The sequence below is a fragment of the Anomaloglossus baeobatrachus genome, chromosome 2 (genome assembly GCF_048569485.1).
Source record: "Anomaloglossus baeobatrachus isolate aAnoBae1 chromosome 2, aAnoBae1.hap1, whole genome shotgun sequence".
NCBI lineage: Eukaryota > Metazoa > Chordata > Amphibia > Anura > Aromobatidae > Anomaloglossus > Anomaloglossus baeobatrachus.
The window spans coordinates 443803174-443826391 of NC_134354.1; the positions used below are offsets into that span (position 1 = coordinate 443803174).

Below are 23218 nucleotides of genomic sequence, written 5' to 3' on the forward strand. Positions count from 1 at the left end.
ACAGTTCAGGTTCGCCCATCCCTACTCCTTATCTCACTGCAGAGCTGTGTGTGATTATAATTGACACATTCTCAGGTTCCTACCAGTGCATCAGCTTCCATCTCACAGACAGCAGAGCTGTGAGAGCTGCAGCTGCTAACGTGTTTGTAAGGAGACAAAGTTCTAATGTTCAGTGTTAGTTACATGTTAGTGCCCCTAATTATTTAAAATAAGCTCTGGAGGCAGATTCTCATGCAGATCAGTCTCTGGCCTATAACCTTAAACAGCTCATTTACATATAAAAAACATGGATTTCTCTGGAATAAGACATCAGACCACAGATATCAAGGGATCATTCTGTTTAGCTCTCAATTACCTACATGCCCATATTGACAGCTTAAGAAGGTTGATCTCAAGTCCTACTCACTCCAATTTACTGGCAAGCTATGGCACAGATGTGTTCTTTCTGCTGCACAGATTCTTCTGGTATTCCTGTCTATCACTATTGGTTGGAAAGGTCTGCCTTAAATGGGAGGTGGGTGATTTTTGAAGTGCATGTTAGAGGCAATCTCCACTTAAAGCAAGCCATTTCACCAATAGTTCAAAGCAAACTAACTGTCAAAGACATTGTGCAAAGTGAAGATAAAGTTTTCTGCGGCCCCCAGGCAGAATCCTGGTTCAGCAGTGCTTGGGCCGACGACCACGTCTTGTCAGCCGCCGGCACTTTAAATCCTCATGTGCGCTGCAAGGACGCGCATTTCAGAGTCTCATTGTGCTAGTCTCACATCACATGACCTGGCATGGACGCACTCTCCCCTGACAGGAGCGGGTTGGCTTCATGTATTTCTATGCAGCTGAGATGCTCCTGCCCGGAGAGTGTGCGGCCATGCCGGGTGATGTGATGTGAAACTAGCGCACTTGCAAATGTGACTCTGGCGTGGAAGCATTCACTACTGAACACTGCGTGAGCGTACCATTGGGTCCTCATATTGGTCAGTGACAGTGTGCTCAGGTTTTCAGTGGGGTTCGGCTCTGGAGATTGGGCTGGCCATGACAGGGTTTTGATGTGGTGGTCCTTCATCCACACATTGATTGACCTACCTGTGTGGCATGGCGCATTGTCCTACTGGAAAACAGCTTGATTCATACGTCCTTCGCAAAGTTTAATCTTTCCAATCTCTGCCCAATTTCTAGAGTAAGGTAATCTTCTCTAATGAGTTTAATTGTCAGATTTGCCCAACACCTGGTCGTCTTATGGTTAGACAGAGTCCTGGAGAGGCGTACAAGCCACAGTGTCTTACACCCACTGTGAAATTTGGTAGAGGATTGGTGATGATCTGGGGATGCTTCGGCAAGGCTGGAATCGGGCAGATTAAACTTTGCGAAGGACGTATGAATCAAGTCGTATACAAGGTTATCCTGGAAAAACTGTTGCTTCCTTCTGCTCAGACAATGTTCCCCAACTCTGAGGACTGGTTTTTCCAGCAGGACAATGCGCCATGCCACATAGCTAGGTCAATCAATGTGTGGATGAAGGACCACAAAATTAAAACCCTGTCATGCCCAGCCCAATCTCTAGACATGAACCCCACTGAAAACCTCTAGAATGTAATCAAGAGGAAGATGGATAGTTACAAGCCATCAAACAAAGAACTGCTTAAATTTTTGCGCCAGGAGTGGCATAAGGTCACCCAAAAGCAGTGTGAAAGACTGATGGAAAGCATTGCAAGATGCATGAAAGCTGTGATTAAAAATCATGGTTATTCCACAAAATATTTTTTTCTGAACTTTTCCTGATTTTTTAACTCATTTTTTAACATTATTTTTTAATATTATTAGTATTATTGTTTCTAAATGATTACTTCTTTTCTTTGCATTATTTGAGGTCTGAAAGCAATACATTTTTTGTTATTTTGACCATTTCTCATTTTTAGAAAATAAATGCAAAATTGTTTGCTTGGAAATTCGGAGACATGTTGTCAGCAGTTTCTAGAAACAAATAAACAGTTTACATTTTACTAAAAAATATACCCAAGAGAAAAATCTGAAAAACTGACAATTTTGCAGTGGTTTCTTAATTTTTGCCAGAGCTGTATATGATTTACCAATCTTATTATCACAAATAGTCGACTGCGCTCCAGACAGAGACAACCCTGCAAAAGTAGTTGGTCCTGTTTCACACGTCAGTGAAAAACACTGACGTTCTTCACTGACGTTCTTCACTGACGTGTTAAACATGCACATGTTCCTCCGTGTTCCGTGATTCACGGCACACGTGGGTTGTCCATGTGCAATCCGTGATCCGTGATTGCATATGGACATTACTCACCTGCCTTCGCTCCTGCTGTCCATGGTGCTGAAGTCCTCAGCTTTGCAGCGTCCGCCCACCGCTCTCAGCAGCTACTTCCTGGTCGGGTTTTCCTGCTCTCATGAATATTCATGAGCCAAGCAGGAGCTGCAGAGAGCGGAGGCTGCACAGCGAATCGCAGGCAAGGTAAGTTGAAAATATTTAATAAGTCCATGATTTTCTGGTATGTGTTTCACGGATCACACACGGATCACACCATAGTGTGGTCCGTGGGTCATCAGTGATGCTAGAAAAAAACTGACTTGTCTCCGTGCAGAATCACGGCCACGGGTGTACGCTGCATGGAGACACGTTCAGTGAAAAATCACTGATGTGTGAGCAGACCCATTGATTATAATGGGTCTGCGTATGTCAGTGATTCTGGTACATTTAAAAAAACGCACAAACATACCAGAATCACTGACGTGTGAAGGAGGCCTTACATGATCAACATCATCGAAAATTAACCACCGCACCAAAGAGAAGCAGCTCTGGCCACAACAGTAGGGGTGAGTTAATTAACTGCTTGATCAAATATAGCTGAGTAATTTTCACATCGATAATTTTTTGCGGCCCTCGAAGCTTCGTAAAAATTTACAAATGGCCCCCTGTCAGTAAAAAGGTTCCCCACCCCTGGCTTAAAGGGTAAACATTAAACTATAAATCAGCAAAACCCACCAATATAGACGGGATCAATCTACAGTGTAATGTACATGGCTACTTCCTAACTTTTTCCTGAGACACGATATTCCAAGCATTTCTGTGTATAAGGGAGACGGGGAGATAGTGTCTGCTGAATTACTGTACGACTGACAGTTTTCTAATGTTTGTGGCACATTAACAGCAGTATCTCCAAGTGCTGAAACTGCTACCCAGTAGTATGTTTCATACGTTTTCTTGCAAATTGTCTCTTCAGGAAAGGAGTAGACATACTCTAGAAGTAGCAATCCTAAGGCTATGTGCGCACTTTGCGTTTTTTCATGCGTTTCTGCAGCGTTTTGAACTGCAGCGTTTTAATGCCTAAATGCATGCGTTTTGATTTTCAAGCATAGTCTATGGGAAATTGTGATTTCTTGGGCGCACAATGCTGTTCAAAACTCAGCGTTTCAGTTGCAGAAAATTTGGCAAAAACTCAGCGTTTAAAGAAGCAACATGTCAATTGTTTTTGCCATTTTGGCAGCGTTTTGCTAACATTAGAGTCAATGAGAACTTTCAAAATGCAACCTAAATCAAAATCCCAGTGTTTATCATGCTTTCTGGATACAGAAAACATGCTTTTTTGACAAAATAAACGCATGCGTTTTTGACTTTATAATAAGGGTATGATATGTCCCTTTACACACACATAGTCAGACAATTAAATTAATGAAAATCCATAATTTAAAGTTATTTTATGCATAAGTATAAAAAAAGTTATAATTTTAATAAAATTAGCTATTTTGTGTATGATTTTACTCATGATATTTGTTATAATTTTTTTCATAGTGTTTGAATGTTTAAATGTTATTTAGTAGTGTATTTGTATTCAAAACCCATCTGACTTTAAGCAAGGAAAAAGCATGTAAAACACGGTAAAAATGCGATAAAAATGCAAGCGTATTTTTAGCGTTTTTGTGGTCAAAACCAAATTTGACAAAGACAATTTCTGCCAGAGGATGCGTTTAGAACTGCAAGTAACTCAATGCAAAGTGCGCACATAGCCTTAAAGTCAAAAGTGACCATTTAATGAGCCTTGTCATATAACAGGATTTATGCCAGATCAGAACCTCAATTTGTAGGAACGTTGTTTCAGGGTGATTGCCCCTCGGCAGTGCTAAGGTATTTCTTGGCATTCACCTCCCATGTACTTTCAAGGTATGATCTCACAATGTACAACATCTCTCGTGACTTTACAAACAAATTTGTTGTACATTTGACGCAGGTCTGTCTCATTGCATACATAATAAAATAGCATACAATGTATGGAATGCTGAACATACCTACATACAAATGCATTACACTTCCTAACAATTGTACAAAGTAAATACCTGGCAGTATGCAGCATTTATATTTGCAGAGATCGAATGAGAGAAAGAGTTTGCCAGCAATACTGCAACAATTTCTGCTTATTTGCCATTGTGTGTTGGCGTGATATTCTGCCACTTGCAGCCACCATACCCTAACATCTCATTACAATGGCACCTATTAAATAGGATATCTGGGACATTGACGTGATGTCAGTTGCTTCTGCTGATGTCACATCAACAGAGTGCCACTCTGTATGACATCAGCAGTCCCACCTGTCAACAGAACATCACAAAGCCGCCGCTCTTTTGACCGTGCATAACAGGAAGGTAGTTTATTGGCAACATCTGAGTTAATTAGAGACACACCTATGGATGTATTTTATTAGACAACTGAAGCACACTCCTTCTTTGTGTAGCATCATGGGAAAGTCAAAAGAAATCAGCAAAGATCTCAGAAAGAGAATTGTGGACTTGCACAAGTCTGGTTCATCCTTGGGTGCAATTTCCAGATATCTGAAGGAGCCTCGTTCATCTGTACAAACAATTATACGCAAGAACAAACAAGATGGAAATATTCAGCCATTATACCGCCCAGGAAGGAGACAGCTTCTGTGTACCAGAGATGAACGTGCTTTGGTCAGACATGTGCATATCAACCCAAGAACAAAAGCAAAAGACCTTGTTAAGATGCTAGTGAAAGCTGGTAAGATTGTGTCAATATCCACAGTGAAAAGAGTACTGTATCAACATGGGCTGAAAGGCCACTCTGCCAGGAAGAAGCCATTACTCCACAAGAAACATAAAAAGCCAGATTAATGTTTGCAAATGCACACAGGAACAAAGACCTTAATTTTTGGAGACAACATTGATTTGCGTGAACATAATGACCCTCATTACGTTTGGTGGAAAAAGGGAGAAGCTTTGAAGCCTAAGAACACCATCCCAACTGTGAAACACAAGGGTGGCAGTATCATGTTGTGGGGTTGTTTTGCTGCAGGAGGGACTGGTACATATCATAAAATAGATGGCATCATGAGGAAAGAAGATTATGTGGCTAATCTAGTCCCTTTCTACCCTTCATAAAATTTACTTCCAGTTCTTGTCCCCTGTACCTGTATAAATTCTCACCGACGGGTTCATGCAGCTGGTTTTGAATACCCTATTAAATCGATGGCTGGACCATATATGACAAGCTTTTCTCCCCGCTCATTCACCTTTTGTGTCTCCCCTATTTCCTCATAGCATGTAAGCTTATGAGCAGGGCCCTCACTCCTCCTGGTATCTTAATTTTGTTATTTTGTATTGTCTCATATTGTCTGTACATGTCCCCTCTTAATTTTAAAGCGCTGCGGAATATGTTGGCACTATAGAATAAAACTTATTATTATTGTGGCAATACTGAAGCAACATCTCTGACATCAGCCAGGAACTTAAAGCTTGGGCAGAAATGGGTCTTCCAAATGGACAATGACCCGAAGCATAAAGCCAAACACGGCACAAAGTGGCTTAAGGATAACAAAATCAATGTTTTGGAATGGCCATCACAAAACCCTGATCTCAATTCTACAGAAAATGTATGGGAAAAGCTGAAAAGGTAGGTGTGAGCAAGGCGACTTACAAGCATGGCTCAGTTACACCAGTACTGTCAAAAGGATTGAGCCCAAATTCCTACCAACTATTGTGCGAAGCTTGTGGAAGGATATCCAAAAAGTTTGACCCAAGTCATACAGTTTAAGGGCAATGGCACCAAATACTAATGAAATGGATGTAAACCTTTGACATTGCAGAAAGTAATAAAAATGCCTTAAAACATTCTCTCTCTCTAATTATTCTGGCATTTGGCAAATATAAATAATTTTGGTTCCTAATTGACCTAAAACAGGAAAGGTTTATTCTGATTTCATGTCAAATAGTGAGAAAAACATGTAGATGTATCTTTTTAGATAGTGTATGTAAACTTCTGGTTTCAACTGTATATAAATGACGCATGAGATAAATATTTGTATATCACAGAGTCTATGCCTAACCTAAGATATATCTACCAAGATTTCAGTTAGAAGGCTATCAAAAGCTTTTGCTTTATGCATTTTACTACCTGTAGTGTATATAAAAAGACTGACTATCAGATTGTCTAGAGAATTGATTGGTCTCGTCCAAAATGCCATGAATAATGCTCCATGTGCAGCAAGAAGACTGAGCAGTAAATATTAATATTGTGGTTATGTTCAGGTCTATGGCAGTAGGGGTATTGGATCAGCGAGCGCCTTCGCTGTGTCCAGTGATCTGTAATGACTGCAGCATGAGCTCATACCCTGCATTACAGTCTTGTTAGACGGATGCTAGAACATAACATACTGTGGCAGCCAAAAGCTAAGTGCTTTAGTCATTTTAAAAATGTTGGTTAGTTCTAAAGCCGGATATCTGTGGAAGGATAAACTAAATTAAAGTGATTGAGGACCCTGGTTATACTAAGACTGGGAATTGCTAATAAATACTCTGTGATAAGCACAAGACAAAGATTACCAGTCTTGGAATAATAACCCCCATCTGCTATTCCAGTACAAGAATCAATCTTTGGAAACCCAATTAAGGCCATTTTTTCCATAATGTCTAACCACAGCAGTCAGCTGTATAGCATTAGTATATGGGAATTTATGACTTCCTATTTATAAATTATATTTACATAAATGACATCATGCCATAGGGACATGTTTATGGAGCTCTTTTTCTAATGCAAAGGATGATAATATGATACAGAAATTACACAAAATGGCCACTTAAACACAGCAGTACTTTGCATCATTATATAGTTGCATGTAAAAGTATGGGCACCCTTTCTCAAAATTACTGTTATTGTGAACAGTTAAACAAGTTGAAGATTAAATGATCTCTAAAAGGTATAAAGTTAAAGATGACACATTTCCTTTGTATGTCAGATAAAAAAAATAAATCCACTTTTACATTTGAAAATTAACAAAAGATGAAAATGGGCAGTTGCAAAAGTTTGGGCACCCTGAATGGTTAGTACCTAGTAGCACCCCCTTCAACAAGTATCTCAGCTTGTAAATGCTTTTTGTAGCCAGCCAAGAGCCTTTCAGTTCTTGATTGAGGGATTTTCATCCATTCTTCCTTGGAGAATTTTTCCAATTCTGTGAGATTCCTGGGTCGTCTTGCATGCACTTCTCATTTGAAGTCTAGCCACAGATTTTCAATGATGTTTAGATCAGGGGACTGTGAGGCCATTGTAAAACCTTCAGCTTGCTTTTTTTTTAGGTAGTTTTATTGTGGATTTTGATGTGTTTAGGATCATTATCCAGTTGTAGAAGCCATCCTCTATTCAACTTCAGCTTTTTTATAGACGGTGTTATGTTTGCATCAAGAATTTGTTGAAATTTCACTGAATCCATTCTTCCCTGTACCCATGAAATGTTCCCCGTGACTTTGGCTGCAACACAACCCCAAAGCATAACTGATCATCCACTCCCATTCTTAATGGTTACTGGGATTTTCTTTTCCTAAAATTCTGTGCCCTTTATTCACCACACATACGTACCATTGATCACTGTAGCCAAAGAGTTAAATTTTAACCTCGTTGGTCCACACGACTTGTTTTCAAAATGCATCAGTTTGTTTAGATGTTCTTTTGAAAACTTCTGATGCTGAATTTTAAGGTAAGGACGCAGGAGAGATTTTCTTCTGATGACTACTCCATGAAGGCCATATTTGTGCAGGTGTCTCAGAACAGTAGAACAATTTACCACATCTCCAGAGTCTGCTAAAACTTCCTGGTCTTTTGCAGTCAAGCGGGGGGTTCTGATTTGTCTCTATAGCAATCCTATGAGCAGCTCTCACAGAGATTTTCCTTGGTCTTCCAGAACTTACCTTTATCTCCACTATTCATGTTAACTGTCATTTCTTAATTACATTTCGAAACGATGAAAGGACAACTTCAAAATGCTTTGCTATCTTCTTATAGTTTTCTCCTGCCTTGTGGGCCTCCCCATTTTCAGAGTGCTAGGCAGCTGCTTAGAAGAATCCATTGCTGCTGTTTTTTTGGCACAAGGTTAAAGGGGGCTGGGTTTTTATAAATCTGTGAAATATTCATCACCTGGCATTTTCTTAATGATGATAGTGAACAGGCCATAACTGTAAAATGCTAATTAAGGTCTAAACCTTGGTCAAAGTTATCTGAACACACAAATTTCCAAGAGTGCTTAAACTTGTGCATTGGCTATTTTCCTTTTTCTAATTTTTCAAATGTAAAAGATGAAAATACAAAGGAAATGTGTCATCTTTAACTTTATGCTTTTTAAAGATCATTTCATCTTGTATTTGATTAGCTGTTCCCAATAACAGTAATTTTGACCAATCAGGGGTGCCCGAACTTTTACATGCCACAGTGTGTAAGCCAAAACAAAGAATGGGTCCTAAATACAGAGTTAAACAGTTGAACAAAAAGATTTGTATCACCCTGTTCTGGCATCCAGTCTTGTCCTCCATGGCTGCAAGAAGCCATACTTGTCCAGGCATATTGAGTGACTGTTGTTTACTAGACACCATCATGATGTTGCAGGCCTAGTAAATGACAGAGGTGTCCTGGAGGCCGTGCCAAAGAAGTGAAGCCTTGTCCAGCTGCCATGGATAACCAGACTGGATGCAAATGTATTTACTCAATTAAATACTGATGCAAATAATACTAATATTCACCAAAATATTAATGTTCGAAAGGGATTTAGAACTGCAATTTTTTATTTAAAACCTTCAACTGATTGCTACAAGTCCAACTTGAAAAAAATTCCAATGATCACCTGTTGGTTGTGCAGTCCCACTCTCGTCAGGGTGCTTTACACGCTGCAACATCGCTAACGATATATCGTCGGGGTCATGTCGTTAGTGACGCACATCCGGCACCGTTAGCGACATCGCAGCGTGTGATACCATGGAGCGACGATCAACGATCACAAAAACGGCAAAAATCGTTGATCGTTGAAACGTCGCTCCTTTTCATATCGTTGGTGGTGCATGCCGCTGGTTGTTCGTCGTTCCTGTGGCGTCACACATCGGTATGTGTGACGCTGCAGGAACGACGAACATCTACTTACCTGCATCCACTGGCAATGAGGAAGGAAGGAGGTGGGCGGCATGTTTCGGCCGCCCATCTCCGCCCCTCTGCTTCTATTGGCCGGCCGCTTAGTGACGCCGCAGTGACGTCGCTATGACGCCGAACGTACCTCCCCCTTAAAGGAGGGATTGTTCGGCGGTCACAGCAACGTCGCTGCAAAGGTATGTGCGTGTGACGCTGCCATAGCGATAATGTTTGCTACGGCAGCGATCATCAAATGTCGCACGAACGACGGGGGCGGGTGCTATCGCGCACGACATCGCTAGCTATCGCTAGCGATGTTGCAACGTGTAAAGCACCCTTTCCATTTAACATTGGGCATGAGGAGGAGATGTTGCTGCAAGCCAGAGGGACAATTGCAAAAACACAGTTGACAAAGGCTTCATGCATATGGCCTATCATTCAATATAGGTCACATGCCTCGACAGATGCCCCACCTGGTAAGCAGCAGCATAGATCACCTGCACAACTCCCTTTTAAATTAGTAGCAGTTAGCTTTGGATGCAGTGAAAGGGGTATTAGGCTGCATATTGACCACTATAAGGTCGGTTTTACAAGTCCAACATTCAAGATCCAAGTATGGACCCCTGTGTGCAGACTGATCTGCAGACTGACCAGTAGACCTGCGTCTGCTTAACTGAACTGAAGGACCTCATAGGCATATATGGCATATATGAGGCTGTTGATTCTAATCAGGAGACCTGTAGGGTGTGGGCAGACCCCTTACAAAGGAGCCCGGAATGTTGATGCTGTTGAATAAAAATGTTTTTATTGTATGTATATTGGGTTAGGGTACCCCCTAGTGGCCGGATGGGACGGCTGTCTCATAGAAACAAGTGGTAGGAGGAGCCGGCAAGTTAAAGGGGAGGGAGACAAAGGGTGGTGAGGAAAAAATGTGAGATCTAGCAGGCAGTTGGTTGTGGGATGGGAGAGAAGAAGCAGAAGAGGGGCAGAGTGTGGGAGCTGGATAAAGGAGAAGCCGGAGAGTAAAGGAGCGGGCAGAATCTCAAGAGCGAAGCAGACCGGTGTGGGTCCGGTTTGTGGGTAGCCATAGTGGGAGCCGGGTGAAGCAGAGTAGCCGGGCACATCCCCACTGGAGAAGACGCCAAGGGCAGGTTTCCCCCAGCTAAAGCAGTGTACAGCCATCTATAACTGCATATCTGCCGGTTGTGTGAAGAAGCGGTGAACAATAAAAAATGCTTGCTGATTTCACTGGAACACGTCTGAAGAGTGTTTGTACGTCGGACGACCGTTGCACCACCACACTCTGCCCCACCATGACATCTCCTGTCCCCAAAGTGACGGCGGAACCAGGGGTAAGCCTGATAGCAAGGGCCACGACTACAAGCCCCGAGGCACCCCTGGCTCCCCGTTACATGTGGCGTAGTCGGCAGGATCCGGATTATATGCAAGGGGTCCCGACCCAAGAAGACGGAGACCAACTGGTGCTTAGGGCACAGGATCCGGATTATTGGAGAAGATTCCCGATCCCATGGTGGGAAGAAGAAGCAGTGCCTGCAGCGTTGGACCGGGCACAAGATGGCGGCAAGATGGCCGTCGTCTTCAAGGACGCAGAAAGCGCGCGAAAGGTTGGCGCCAAAACAAGAGCCTGGGGCTGGCCGGTGCCGAAAAAGAAGTTCGGAGTACTCCGCCCAAAGAGGGGAGGTGCCGGTCCCAGGGCACGAATGAAGATATGCGAAGTGGGCGGTGTTCCAGAGAAAAAGAAGAACCGCCGTGGAGGGGTCGACCTGATGTGTGAGACTGGGGGTGGAGTATACCCTATAGCGGGAAAAATAGGCCCGCCTCCACTTCCTCCAGCATCTCCACTGACCCCGCCGCCATTATCAGAGTTGCCGACTGCTAACGAGATGGAGACCTCCAGACAGCAGCAAGATGTGGTGGCCTTGCTGGCAGCCACTAACCTGGGCCGAGGACGTCCTAAGCAGACTGCGGCTGCAGCTGCGGAAGCACTTCCTATCAACATACCGGCTGTACCAGGAGGACAAGAGCGCCCGACCAAAGTGACCTGGGTTACAACGTGGGACGCTGTGACCGGAGAGACCACGACTGAGGTCCGGGCGACGTACACCGCTCAGCTGCCGTCGGGGAATCGGATCCTGGGAACTCCGTACCCATCCCCATACCTGGAGACACCCCCGCCAGTAGTGGTGGGACTGTCGACACCTGTTCCAGTTCAGGCCCCAGAAGATTCACCTGCCCGGAAGCTGGAAAAGGACAACTGGGGTTTCTTTTGGGACCCAGTACAGCCGTCACCCCTACCTCAACGGAAGTCTCCGTCTCCAGAACCGGACCCGGTACAGGAGCGACTGCTTGCCGAGACCGTGGCCCGGGAAATGATGGCTGGGTCCTGGAGTGAGGAGTTCGAGCAGCAATGCACCACAGGAATTGTGGTGAAGTTCAATCAGAAGGAGGGTTACGGCTTCATCAAGGATGAAGAAACCGGCGATGACTATTTTTATAACAGAGTAAACCTGGACGTTGAAGGCCTACCCCAGCGCCTGCACACGTTATATCCGGGGGAAAAGGTCCGGTTCATGCGAGAGGTGGGATGCCGAGGCCTCTTCGCAGTCGGCGTAACCCGGATGCCTACCTCACAAGAGGCTGCTCAATGGCAGCAAGAACTGGAGTGGGAGGAATGCCAGTACCGGCGGCGGTCGCAGCCAAGACCAGTGCTGGCTGAACTCTCCTACCCGAGACGCACCTTAGCCGTAACTCCTGAAGTGATGCCCGGACCGACCGCTGACCCGGAGAAGGGAACCCCGGCGGTGATGGCTATTAGCCAGAACATAACCACACATCCGGTAATTGTCATGGACATACCTCCGCCGCCTCGTGCAGCGACCCCGTCACCCCCATCGGGGGTTGAGGAGACCAAGGCACCGGAGCCCACCGTCGGTTATGAGCCCTTCCAGAGATTGCGCCGGCTGCCCGGGCAGTCCTTGTTGGACTATGTGAGGGCTCAACGAGCAGAATGGAAACGGGCTTTGCACCCGGAGTGAAGTGTCCTGATCGGCTTGTTTGAAGACCGGCGTTGTTTTGGAACCGGAAGAAGTTACTGTTAATCACCGTTCAAGTTGTTAAGCCCGGAGAGAGCCTGCTGCTGGACTGAGCCAGTGGCTCCCTCCGCGTCATTGAAGAAGATGTTGCCGCTGTGTGTTCCTTCTGTTTAAACGTCTAAGACCGGGAGTGCCTGCCGACGGCCTCCGGGCACGACTAAGACCGGGAGCTTCCAGGAGGAACTCCGGGCGCTGGACTGGCATACCCCCGTTGGGTGCCCTCGGGTACGCATGGTTGTCGTTCTACTAAAATGACTTTGTTTAGTTTTTTAAATGTGTTTTTAGGGCTGTGCCTTGCCGGGAGGCTCAGGCTTTAAGAGGGGAGGTATGTAGGGGGTGGGCAGACCCCTTACAAAGGAGCCCGGAATGTTGATGCTGTTGAATAAAAATGTTTTTATTGTATGTATATTGGGTTAGGGTACCCCCTAGTGGCCGGATGGGACGGCTGTCTCATAGAAACAAGTGGTAGGAGGAGCCGGCAAGTTAAAGGGGAGGGAGACAAAGGGTGGTGAGGAAAAAATGTGAGATCTAGCAGACAGTTGGTTGTGGGACGGGAGAGAAGAAGCAGAAGAGGGGCAGAGTGTGGGAGCTGGATAAAGGAGAAGCCGGAGAGTAAAGGAGCGGGCAGAATCTCAAGAGCGAAGCAGACCGGTGTGGGTCCGGTTTGTGGGTAGCCATAGTGGGAGCCGGGTGAAGCAGAGTAGCCGGGCACATCCCCACTGGAGAAGACGCCAAGGGCAGGTTTCCCCCAGCTAAAGCAGTGTACAGCCATCTATAACTGCATATCTGCTAGTTGTGTGAAGAAGCGGTGAACAATAAAAAATGCTTGCTGATTTCACTGGAACACGTCTGAAGAGTGTTTGTACGTCGGACGACCATTGCACCACCACACTCTGCCCCACCATGACATCTCCTGTCCCCAAAGTGACGGCGGAACCAGGGGTAAGCCTGATAGCAAGGGCCACGACTACAAGCCCCGAGGCACCCCTGGCTCCCCGTTACAGACCTGTGGTCAGTCTAGACATCAGGGTCCAAACTCAGATCTTGAATGTTATATATGTGAAATCGACCTTAGTCAGAAGTGATCCTACATCACTAACTTTAGAAATGTAGTCAATACATTTACACAGGATTTTTAATATTCTGAAGGAAGCTGCAGCTTTCTGAAGGGTCAAAGCTGAACAAGCACTGATCTTCACCTACTGTTTTAAATTTCATGGCAGAATGAATGCATAGGACTATTTATTGACTGACATCCCTATGCACTATTTATTCATGTCTAGAGATAGCATCTTTCCATTCATCTAGAAAACTAATTAGAAAGAATCTGGCTACTGCATTGCAGAGGAGCCGTAATAGCTTCTAAATGTTGCCAATTTATCATTAGCTTCTACTGGTGGCTCTGGCCCAGCAGGTTAGTCTGATTAAGTACAGACACATAGCAAGCACTGGGAGATGGATAGCAAATCGACTCACCGGCTTCTTTTATGTCCAGATTTCTTCTTCTTTCTTTTTTTCGGAGGAGGTGAACCTGAGCTGCTCAGTCTTCTATGCATCCTAGGGCAAAAAAAAGAAATATTTAGGCAGTTTTATTTTAACATTTCTACTCTAGTTTTAACATAAATATAATTGACTGAAAGGGTTTGCAATCTATGGGGACTTTTTTTTTATCTAAATGCATTTATTTAGGGTAAAAATTCATTTTTGCAATTCAGTTTAATTCAAAATTGTGTAATTTGGTGACCTTTTTACCTCAGTATTTGTATTGCCATGTGTACACGTTCAGTATTTGGTGTTTTATCTCACTATTTGTAAGGCCACGTGCACACATTCAGTATTTGGTGAATTTTTACCTCATTATTTTTAAGGCTACGTGCACACGTCGAGTCTTTGGTGAGTTTTTTTTTACCTCAGTATGTGAAAGCCAAAACCAGGAGTGGAACAATCAGAGAAAAAGTAAAATAGACACACGGCACCACTTCTGCATTTTTCACTGACCCCTGGTTTTGGCTACAAATACTGAGGTAAGATACTGACGAAATACTGAATGTGGCCCAAGACCTCATTCAAATGTTTGTGTTTGTTCACGTATGCAAAAAAACAATTCTAGTGTATTTAGTGTTTTGGATTTGTGATTCATCAGTATTTAGCCAATGTCAGTTTTTACCATCAGTATTTCACCAGTTCTTGGTCAGTGCTGCAGTTTTTACCATCAGCGTCTGGTCAATATGTCAGTTTATACTATTAGTACTTGGTCACTGCATCAGCTTTTACCATCAGTGCTTCATCTTTATTTGTTCAGTGTGTCAGTTTTTACTATCAGTAACATCTCAATTTTTACCATTGGTGTTTGACCAGTGCTTTAGTTTTTACCATCAGTGTTTGGTCAGTTTGTCCCTTTTTAGGGTACCCACACATCAGCGTTTTTCTGCTGCACTCGCAGATCCGGCATAAGGGCAGTACAGTACTTTACAGTTCACAGACAGTGCGGCAAGCCCCGGTCACATGCTGTCACATGCTCCGGTCACATGAGCCTATGTGCCCGGAGCTTGCCAGTGAACTGTAAAGTACTGTACTGCCCTTATGCCGGATCTGCGAGTGCAGCGGAAAAACGCTGATGTGTGGGTACCCTTACTAATCCGTGGGTCAGTTTTTACCATCAGTGGTTCATCAGTGTTTGGTCAGTGTGTTAATTTTTACCATCAGTGTTTGGTCAGTGTGCCAGATTTTACCATAGTGTTTGATCAGTGTGTCAGTTTTTACCATCAGTGTTTGATCAGTGTGTCAGTTTTTACCATCAGTTTTGCTCAGTGCATCAGTTATTACAATCAGTTGTCCATCAGTGTTGGGTCAGTGTGTCAGTTTTGGTCATCAGTGTCTGATCAGTGCGTCAGCTTTTACTATCAGTGCTTCATTAGTGTTGAGTTAGCATGTCAATTTTTACCATGAGTGTTTGGTCAATGTGTCAGTTTTTACAATCAGTGATTATTCAGTGTTTAGTCAGTGCATACATTTTTACAACCAGTGGTTCATCAGTGTTTGATCAATGTGTCAGTTTTTAAAGCCAGTGGTTCATCAGTGTTTGATCAGTGTGTTAGTTTTTACAATCAGTGGTTCATCAGTGTTTGATCAGTGTGTTAGTTTTTACAATCAGTGGTTCATCAGTGTTTGATCAGTGTGTTAGTTTTTACAATCAGTGGTTCATCAGTGTTCGGTCAGGGCATTAGTTTTTGCCATCAGTGTTTGATCAGTGTGTCAGCTTTTACTATCAGTGCTTCATCAGTGTTCGGTCAGTAGGCCGAGAGAATCAAGCGATTATGATAATGCACTCCGATCAAACTCTGGTCAGAGTTGATTCGAGTGTCTGCATAGTGTGATCCTATTCTGTCTTGTAAGTTCAATCTAAATTTGACATGTCTGCATATTGGCAAAAAATATGGTCATACGAATATCTCCTTAAAATATGAGTACAAGTACTATCTGTGAAAAACACAAATAAAACTCATAAATGACAACTGATTGAGTCTGAAAGTGAGTTTTATTGTGACTGAAGTTGTGTTGTGGGGCTGTAGGGCAATAATAGACATTGTACATGGGTAACTGTGGCACTGTCTAAATTATAAATCTTCAATCTAATTTTGGGAACGCATACACATTCATATGGCTTGCTTTGTGGACACCTGTGTGTGCCATGTGTGACATTCCATTCTAGTATCCAATAACAATCTATAGTGTCAAACAAAGCAAGATTTTGTACTTTCCCTTTGCCTTTGTATATTGCTCTCTCGTAGGTCAACAGTCTTGTATCTAGTATGTAAAAAGGTATTCAAGGTAAACTATTCAAGCCTGAATTTTGCAATAAAACTAAATCAATGGGATTAATAATATTTGTAATCACTACTAAGACCTTATGAGGTATTCCTATACCTCCAATTAGAAATCCACTATAGTTCCTGATATAAGCCATGTCTCTTACCTCATGTGTAGGGAATTGCAGCTTATCCGTATCCATGGTTACGACCATGCATATAGTGACAGTTAGTAGCTAGTGGTCTTAACCATGGATATGTAAGCTGAAATGCCCTGCGCAAGAGTTAAGAGACATAGCTAATCAGGAGAACTATACGATATTTCTAATTAGAAGTATTTGCTAATATTTTTATTATTCTTATTATACCTATCACATATTAGTATGGGATCTTGGATATAGGACTACCCCTTTAAATATGCAAATATCGTCTTCAGAGAAGAAGAGGATAAGAACTCTTAGTGCCACCTACTGGAAGAATCAATCCTAAAAGTTAATATTGACCCTTTAACAAGCCTGCTTGTTAACAGGATGAAAAGCCAAACCAGAAACTCCATCTGCAGACATTTGTTTTGGGGTGTTTTCCCATCTTTAGTGAAGCAGGAGGTCTGATCTGACTGGATATGCATTTTCTGGCAAGGTGTCTAAGCGGGAATGTTTCTCCTTGTGGAAAGGGCCAAGTGGTCATAACCATATTCATGTGTCAGCATTAGATCAGTGTTTTACAAGAAGTGGAAGCTACCGAAAGAAACACTAATGAACGATTCCTACTTGTCCTGTGGTTTGGAGCGACTACTGGTTTTGGCTCACAATGCTGTTGTAGTACTAAATCTATATCTGTCCATAAGGTATTAATGGTAGTACAAATGATAATAATATAAAGGAAAAAAAAATAATAAAAAGTATGCATCTCTATTCCATTATTTTGCCTTCTGTTTTACTGTTAAAATACTTTGCGTGTAGTTACCAGACTCAGATAAGATGTATCACATCTGACACATTTTAGCTGCCAACCTGAAAGGAACAGAAATTAATACATCTTCATTCCATTCTTTTTGTCGGATTCTCTATTCGCCACGGTTGCTCAATGACTATTTTTCAAAAGTCTAATTTCTCCACTCCCAGTCCAGCCCTCCTTTCTATTCCGCTTATCCTTTAACGAGCGGCATTAATAATGAAAATTATTATACGGCAGAGGGCAGACATTTTTCAGCATTTAAAGCATTTAATCAGGAGCCGTTAAAAATCAATCATCTTCAGTGGCACATAGTGAGCGGATTTATCTCGTCTCCCCTGTGACCAGTAATTTGCTGCTTGAATTCCTGCATCTTACACGTACACATTAAACCAGCCATCATTAATGGTCAGATACTGGGTAACTTGTCCCTGTGACCTCTTCACCTGAGCCCCTCATTACTGAAACCTCTCAATAAAGTGTTTTTGCCTGCATTTCTCACGTAGAAACACCGCAGGGAAAGATTCTAGACGGAACAGTCTAATGCATCACTTGCTTTCTACCATGCTCTTCTGAGTATGTACATTATGATCACATTGTCATTTCTACAAGCAACATTGTTTTAAAGTATTAACATTTCCAAGCTATCTATGCACTTCTAAAATGTCAGCTCTGCAGAGCGTTACAACTACAACCTTCCAAAGTTTCTCACAAGTTTGGCGTATTTGAAGGAGCCTTTGAAGTGATGTATTTTGGTCGAAAATAAAAAAAAAATTGTTGCCAACTTTTGATAGCAGTGCTCACAGCTAGCAAAATGTCTGAGAACAGCTGTAAGCAGTGATTTCATATGAATACATTAATCCATGACAACTGCTAGAGCAATTTATTTTCATGAACTCCTTGATGATGTGTTACTAAGGCTTGTGACAATGAGGAAAGGAGTGATAAGGACGGGGGATGGCAAAAGTGTTAACAAAGAGAATATTTGCATTATTTTTTTTCACATTATAGAATGGAGAATGTACAAAAAAAGAAGGAAAAGGGCTTCTGGGGCCGCTCTTTCTTCTACGTGTCTTTGAACCTGTCCTTCATCAACTGATCTCTCTAGGTAGAATTACACAAGAAGCAATAACTATTATTTAAACAGATTTTCTGGGACTTTAACATTGATGATCTATCCTTAGGATAGGTCTTCAATGTCTGATCAGTGGGGGTGTGACATCCGTCACTCAAGCTAATCAGCTGAGCCGCCACCTTCCAAAACTACTGGAGCTGCACAGCACATTTCCACCAACTGTATAGTGGCTGCGGCTGGGTACTGCACATCCACCCCTTCAATAGAAAGCGTATGTGCAGTACCTGGATGTGGCCATTATCCCATCAGCGAAGCTGTGCAGCTCCACAACTGAGTATTACCGGCCACCAGTGGCACCAGAAACAGCAGAGGATTGGTGGGGGTGCCACACTCCCTACCAATCAGACAATGATGACCTAAAGATAGGTCATCAATGTTAAACTGCACCAATCACCAGGATTTTCCTATATAACCTAAAGCCAGTGCTATACTGGTGCTATCAGGATGATTTTATACATCCCTTTAGTTGTCAGCTCGGATCTAAAGATTTTGAAACACAACCAAGTAAAGTTTGTAAAATGAGCAGCTTTCTGAATGACAGCAGCTGCCGATCTGCTGATAGCTGGGGTGGGTATTCATAGCAATTCCTGTCCCCCTGCCTGTCCGTCCTCCCCCTATCTGTTATTTATGCTAATTCTATTATAGAATTGTTTTATTAAGTGCTAAAAGGACCTGTGCTGATGTCATACCCATGTGACCCAAAGGGGCCTCAGCCAACATAGCTGATACCAGGAAGCAACATTATTTTTCTGTTGGTTGATGCCCCGCCCCTTCTGGTCACATGGGTATGACATCAACAAGAAGAAGAAAAAGAGACCAGCATACAGAAGCACTCCACTGAATAATAAAATACAATTTTTATTGGATACAGAAGGTTATTAAAAACAATTAAAACCAATGATTGGGACAAGAGCCCATAATAAATCCAAACACCACAACAACCAAATTATATAATCAATAAGCATGGAGCAAAATGTGCATATGTTGCGGGCGGGGGGAACAGACCACAGCAGGGAGGCTTCTTGAGACACTCGGGTCCGGGAGGTTGCTGTGGCTCGAGTGCCAGTCGGACCCGGGCTCGCGCAGCAATTCATCGCCCACAACTGAAATAAAAGGGGATGTTATTTACAGGGGAGAGTTTGTCAGTGACGCCACCCGTGGGTTGCGGAGATTGCTGGTGGGCTGATGGAGTGGGGCAGCAGGATGGTATCCCCTCCATAGGTAGGGGAGTTGTAGTCCCGGGGAAAAGGTGTAGGTGGAGTGGAGTGCAGGGACGCAGTCTGCAGGGCTGGACCGGATGATACCGGTGTACTCACTGTTTTTGAATAAATCACACAAAGTCCAGATAGTAAACCAATGGCCGGATACCGGTAGCCTCTGGAGGGGTGTGCTCGGGTTCCGCACACCGGTCAATAGAACAGGGGCCCTTCCTCCTACACTCTAGTTTGGTGTCTTGTGTGTTGACTAGTCTGCATGAAACAGGAAAAGTCCACTCCCGGTGTCTTTGCGGTGGGAGCTGTCGCCAGCAAGATCTGACTCTTGGGATTTTTGCAGGCACTTGCAGACACCTTATCCCCTGTGTAGGGCTTCCGTCTCGCTCTACCTGGGCTGCTAGTGGGACAAGACTTGGAATCTTGTCCCCTGCTAGTTAATTGGAAAGGTGCTTGCAGCTGTCCTCGCCCTGGGGTCCAGGTACCCCGACTGTGCACGGCCTCTGAACCGGATTCTCGCTGTCGGCAATAGCAGGCTACAACCCTGCCTTGGTCCACTTAAGGTCTCCCGCGAACGGATCTCCGTCGTCTGTGGCAATGCTCTGCCATCTGCCACCTAGTCAGCTAAGGTAGTCCGGGATCTACAACCCCCGACTACCAGTTCCCTCCTCTCACTTCCACTGTCAGCACTAGGCTAACTGTCTTGTCTCTGTGTTCCCTCCCCTTGACACCTCAGAACCCCTATGTGGGCATCACCATCTGCCTGGTGCCGCCCACTGTTGTGTCCCTATTGTCCTTGGGTGGGTGACTAGGCTTTTTTGGCTAGTGGTTGTACCTGTGTGTGGGGTTGTGTTGGAAAGCCAAGGAAGAGGGAATCCTGCATCTGGAAGATGGATGCAGTCTTCTGTGACAACCTGATTTTGTCAGGGCGTCACACATACAAATACATGTAGAATAGAATAATCCCCTGAAACAAAGGATCCAGATGTACAGAAAGAAAAAAACAAACAAACCCATATGCAAGTGCTGAAATAGCCAAAGCATAAAGCTGTAGAGGCAATGGTAACCCTCGTCAGGGATAGCAAGTCTGTGGAAAAATATGAAAAACAACAATGATGCCTAAGTAAACTGAGTATAGCAGCTCTGTAAAGAGAAAGCAGTAACAACCATGGCTGTAGCGAGGCTAACCAACTAGTTAGAGCTGAATATAATGTCAGATCAACAATAATTGTATTTATTTCAACAAGCTGGCTACCTTGTGACAACCCTGGGTGTTACTGCCTTTCTCTATTGAGCTGTTATACTTTGCTTGCCTGGGGATTATTGTTGATCTACCAGGATCCCCTTAGCCTCCATTAGGCTGACATTATATTCAGCTCTAACTAGTTGATTAACCTCCCTACAGCCATGGTTGTTACTGCTACTTTTTTTTACAGAGCTGCTATACTCAGTTTACTTAGGTATCATTGCTGTTTTACATCTTTTTCCACAGGCTTCCTATCCCTGACCAGGGTTACCATTGCCTTTCCAGCTTTATGCTTTGGCTGTTTCAGCACTTGCATATGGGTCTTTGTTTTTTTGTCTCTCTGTACATCTGGATCCTTTTTGTTTCAGGGGATTTTTCTATTTTACATGTATTTTTATGTACATTTTGCTCCATGGTTATTGATTATATAATTTGCTTGTTGTGGTATTTGAATTTATTATGGGCTCTTGTCCCGATCATTGGTTTTAATTGTTTTATTAACCATTTGTATCTAATAAAGATTACTTGTATTTTATTATTCAGTGGAGTGCTTCTGTATGCCGGTCTCTTTTTCTTCTTCTTGTCAATTATGATCGACTGGTATTTAGCACCCCTGTTTCAGTTGTGATTATTACTTCCCATCATTTGCTGTGCAATTCCCCATTTTTATATCTATGGGTATGACATCATCACAGGTCCTCCTAGTCACTTAGTAAAACAGTTCTACAATAGAATTAGCATAAATAACAGATAGGGGGAGGACGGACAGGCAGGGGGACAGGAATCACTATGAATACTCACCCCAGCTATCAGCTAATCGGCCGCTGCTGTCATTCAAAAAGCTGCTCATTTTACACACTTTACTTGCTTGTGTTTCAAAATCTATATATCCGAGCTGACCATTACAGGTATGTATAGAATCAGCCTGATAGTGCCAGTATAGCACTGGCTTTAGGTTATATAGGAAAATCCTGGTAATTGGTGCGCTTTAAAGTCCAGGACAATACCTTTAAATAATAGGTATTGCTGTATTGACACCTGCTGGAACTCATATTAACCCCTTAGTGACGGAGCTAATTTTCACCTTAATGACCAGACCAAATTTTGCAATTCTGACCAGTGTTACTTTATGAGGTTATAACTCTGGAACGCTTCAACAGATCCCAGTGATTCTGAGAATGTTTTTTCATGACATATTGGACTTCATGTTAGTACCAAATTTTGGACAATATTTTTTGTATTTATTTATGAAAAAAATTGAATTTTGGCAAAAATTTAGAAAATTTAGCAATTTTCAACTTTTGAATGTTTATACCGTTAAACCAGAGATTTCTGTGTGACACAAAATAGTTATTAAATAACATTTCCCACATGTCTACTTTACATAAGCACAATTTTGGAAACAACATTTTTTTTGTTAGGAAGTTAGAAGAGTTCAAAGTTTATCAGCAATTTCTCATTTTTACATCAAAATTTACAAAACCATTTTTATAGGGACCACATCACATTTGAAGTGACTTTGAGAGGCCTAGATGACAGAAAATACGCAAAAGTGACACCATTCTAAAAACTGAACCCCACAAAATACTCAAAACCACATTCAAGAAGTTTATTAACCCTTCAGGTGCTTCTCAGGAACTAAAGCAATGTGGAATGAAAAGAAGCAAAAAATAAAATTTTACCTAAAAATGTTGCTATAACCCAAATTTATAAATTTTTAGAAGAAATTACACAACAAAATGGACACCAAAACTTGTTCCCCACTTTCTTATGAATGCACCGATACCCCACATGTGGTCAGAAACCTCTGTTTGGACAAATGGGAGAGCTCGGAACAGAAGGAGCAATATTTGAATTTTGGAAAGCAAATTTGGCTGAAATAGATTGCGGGCACCATGTTGCATTTACAGGTCTGCTAAGGTGCCTAAACAGCAGAAACCCCTCACAAGTGATGCCATTTTGGAAACTAGACCTCTCAAGGCTTCTATCTAGGGATATAGTGAGCATTTGGGACCCACAGGTACTTAACAGATTTTGATAACGTTACGTTGTCATAATGAAAATTTTCATTTTTTTCTCAAAAATGTTGCTTTAGCATCAATTTTCTCACTTTTTCAAGAGGTAATTCCAAAAATATGACCCCAAGGTTTGTTACCCACTTTCTTATGAGCGCGGTAATACCTCACATGTGGTCTGAAACCTTTGTGTGGACAAATGGGAGGACTTGGAACGGAAGGAGCAATATTTGAATTTTGGAAAGGAAATTTGGCTGAAAAAGATTGTGGGCACCTTGTTGCATTTGGAGGTCCCCTAAGGCAGCAGAAACCCCCTA

General features: G+C 42.9%; 1 protein-coding gene across 4 annotated transcripts in view; it reads right to left on the bottom strand.

Annotated features, from left to right (window-relative positions):
- SRRM3 (serine/arginine repetitive matrix 3) overlaps positions 1-23218 on the bottom strand; it is an 800697-nt gene that overhangs the window by 198869 nt on the left and 578610 nt on the right. For all 4 annotated transcript variants that reach the window (XM_075336281.1, XM_075336283.1, XM_075336280.1 and 1 more), the window contains one exon: positions 14008-14088. In XM_075336281.1, coding sequence (XP_075192396.1) covers positions 14008-14088 — 81 coding nt within the window. The remainder of the gene's footprint in view (positions 1-14007; positions 14089-23218) is intronic.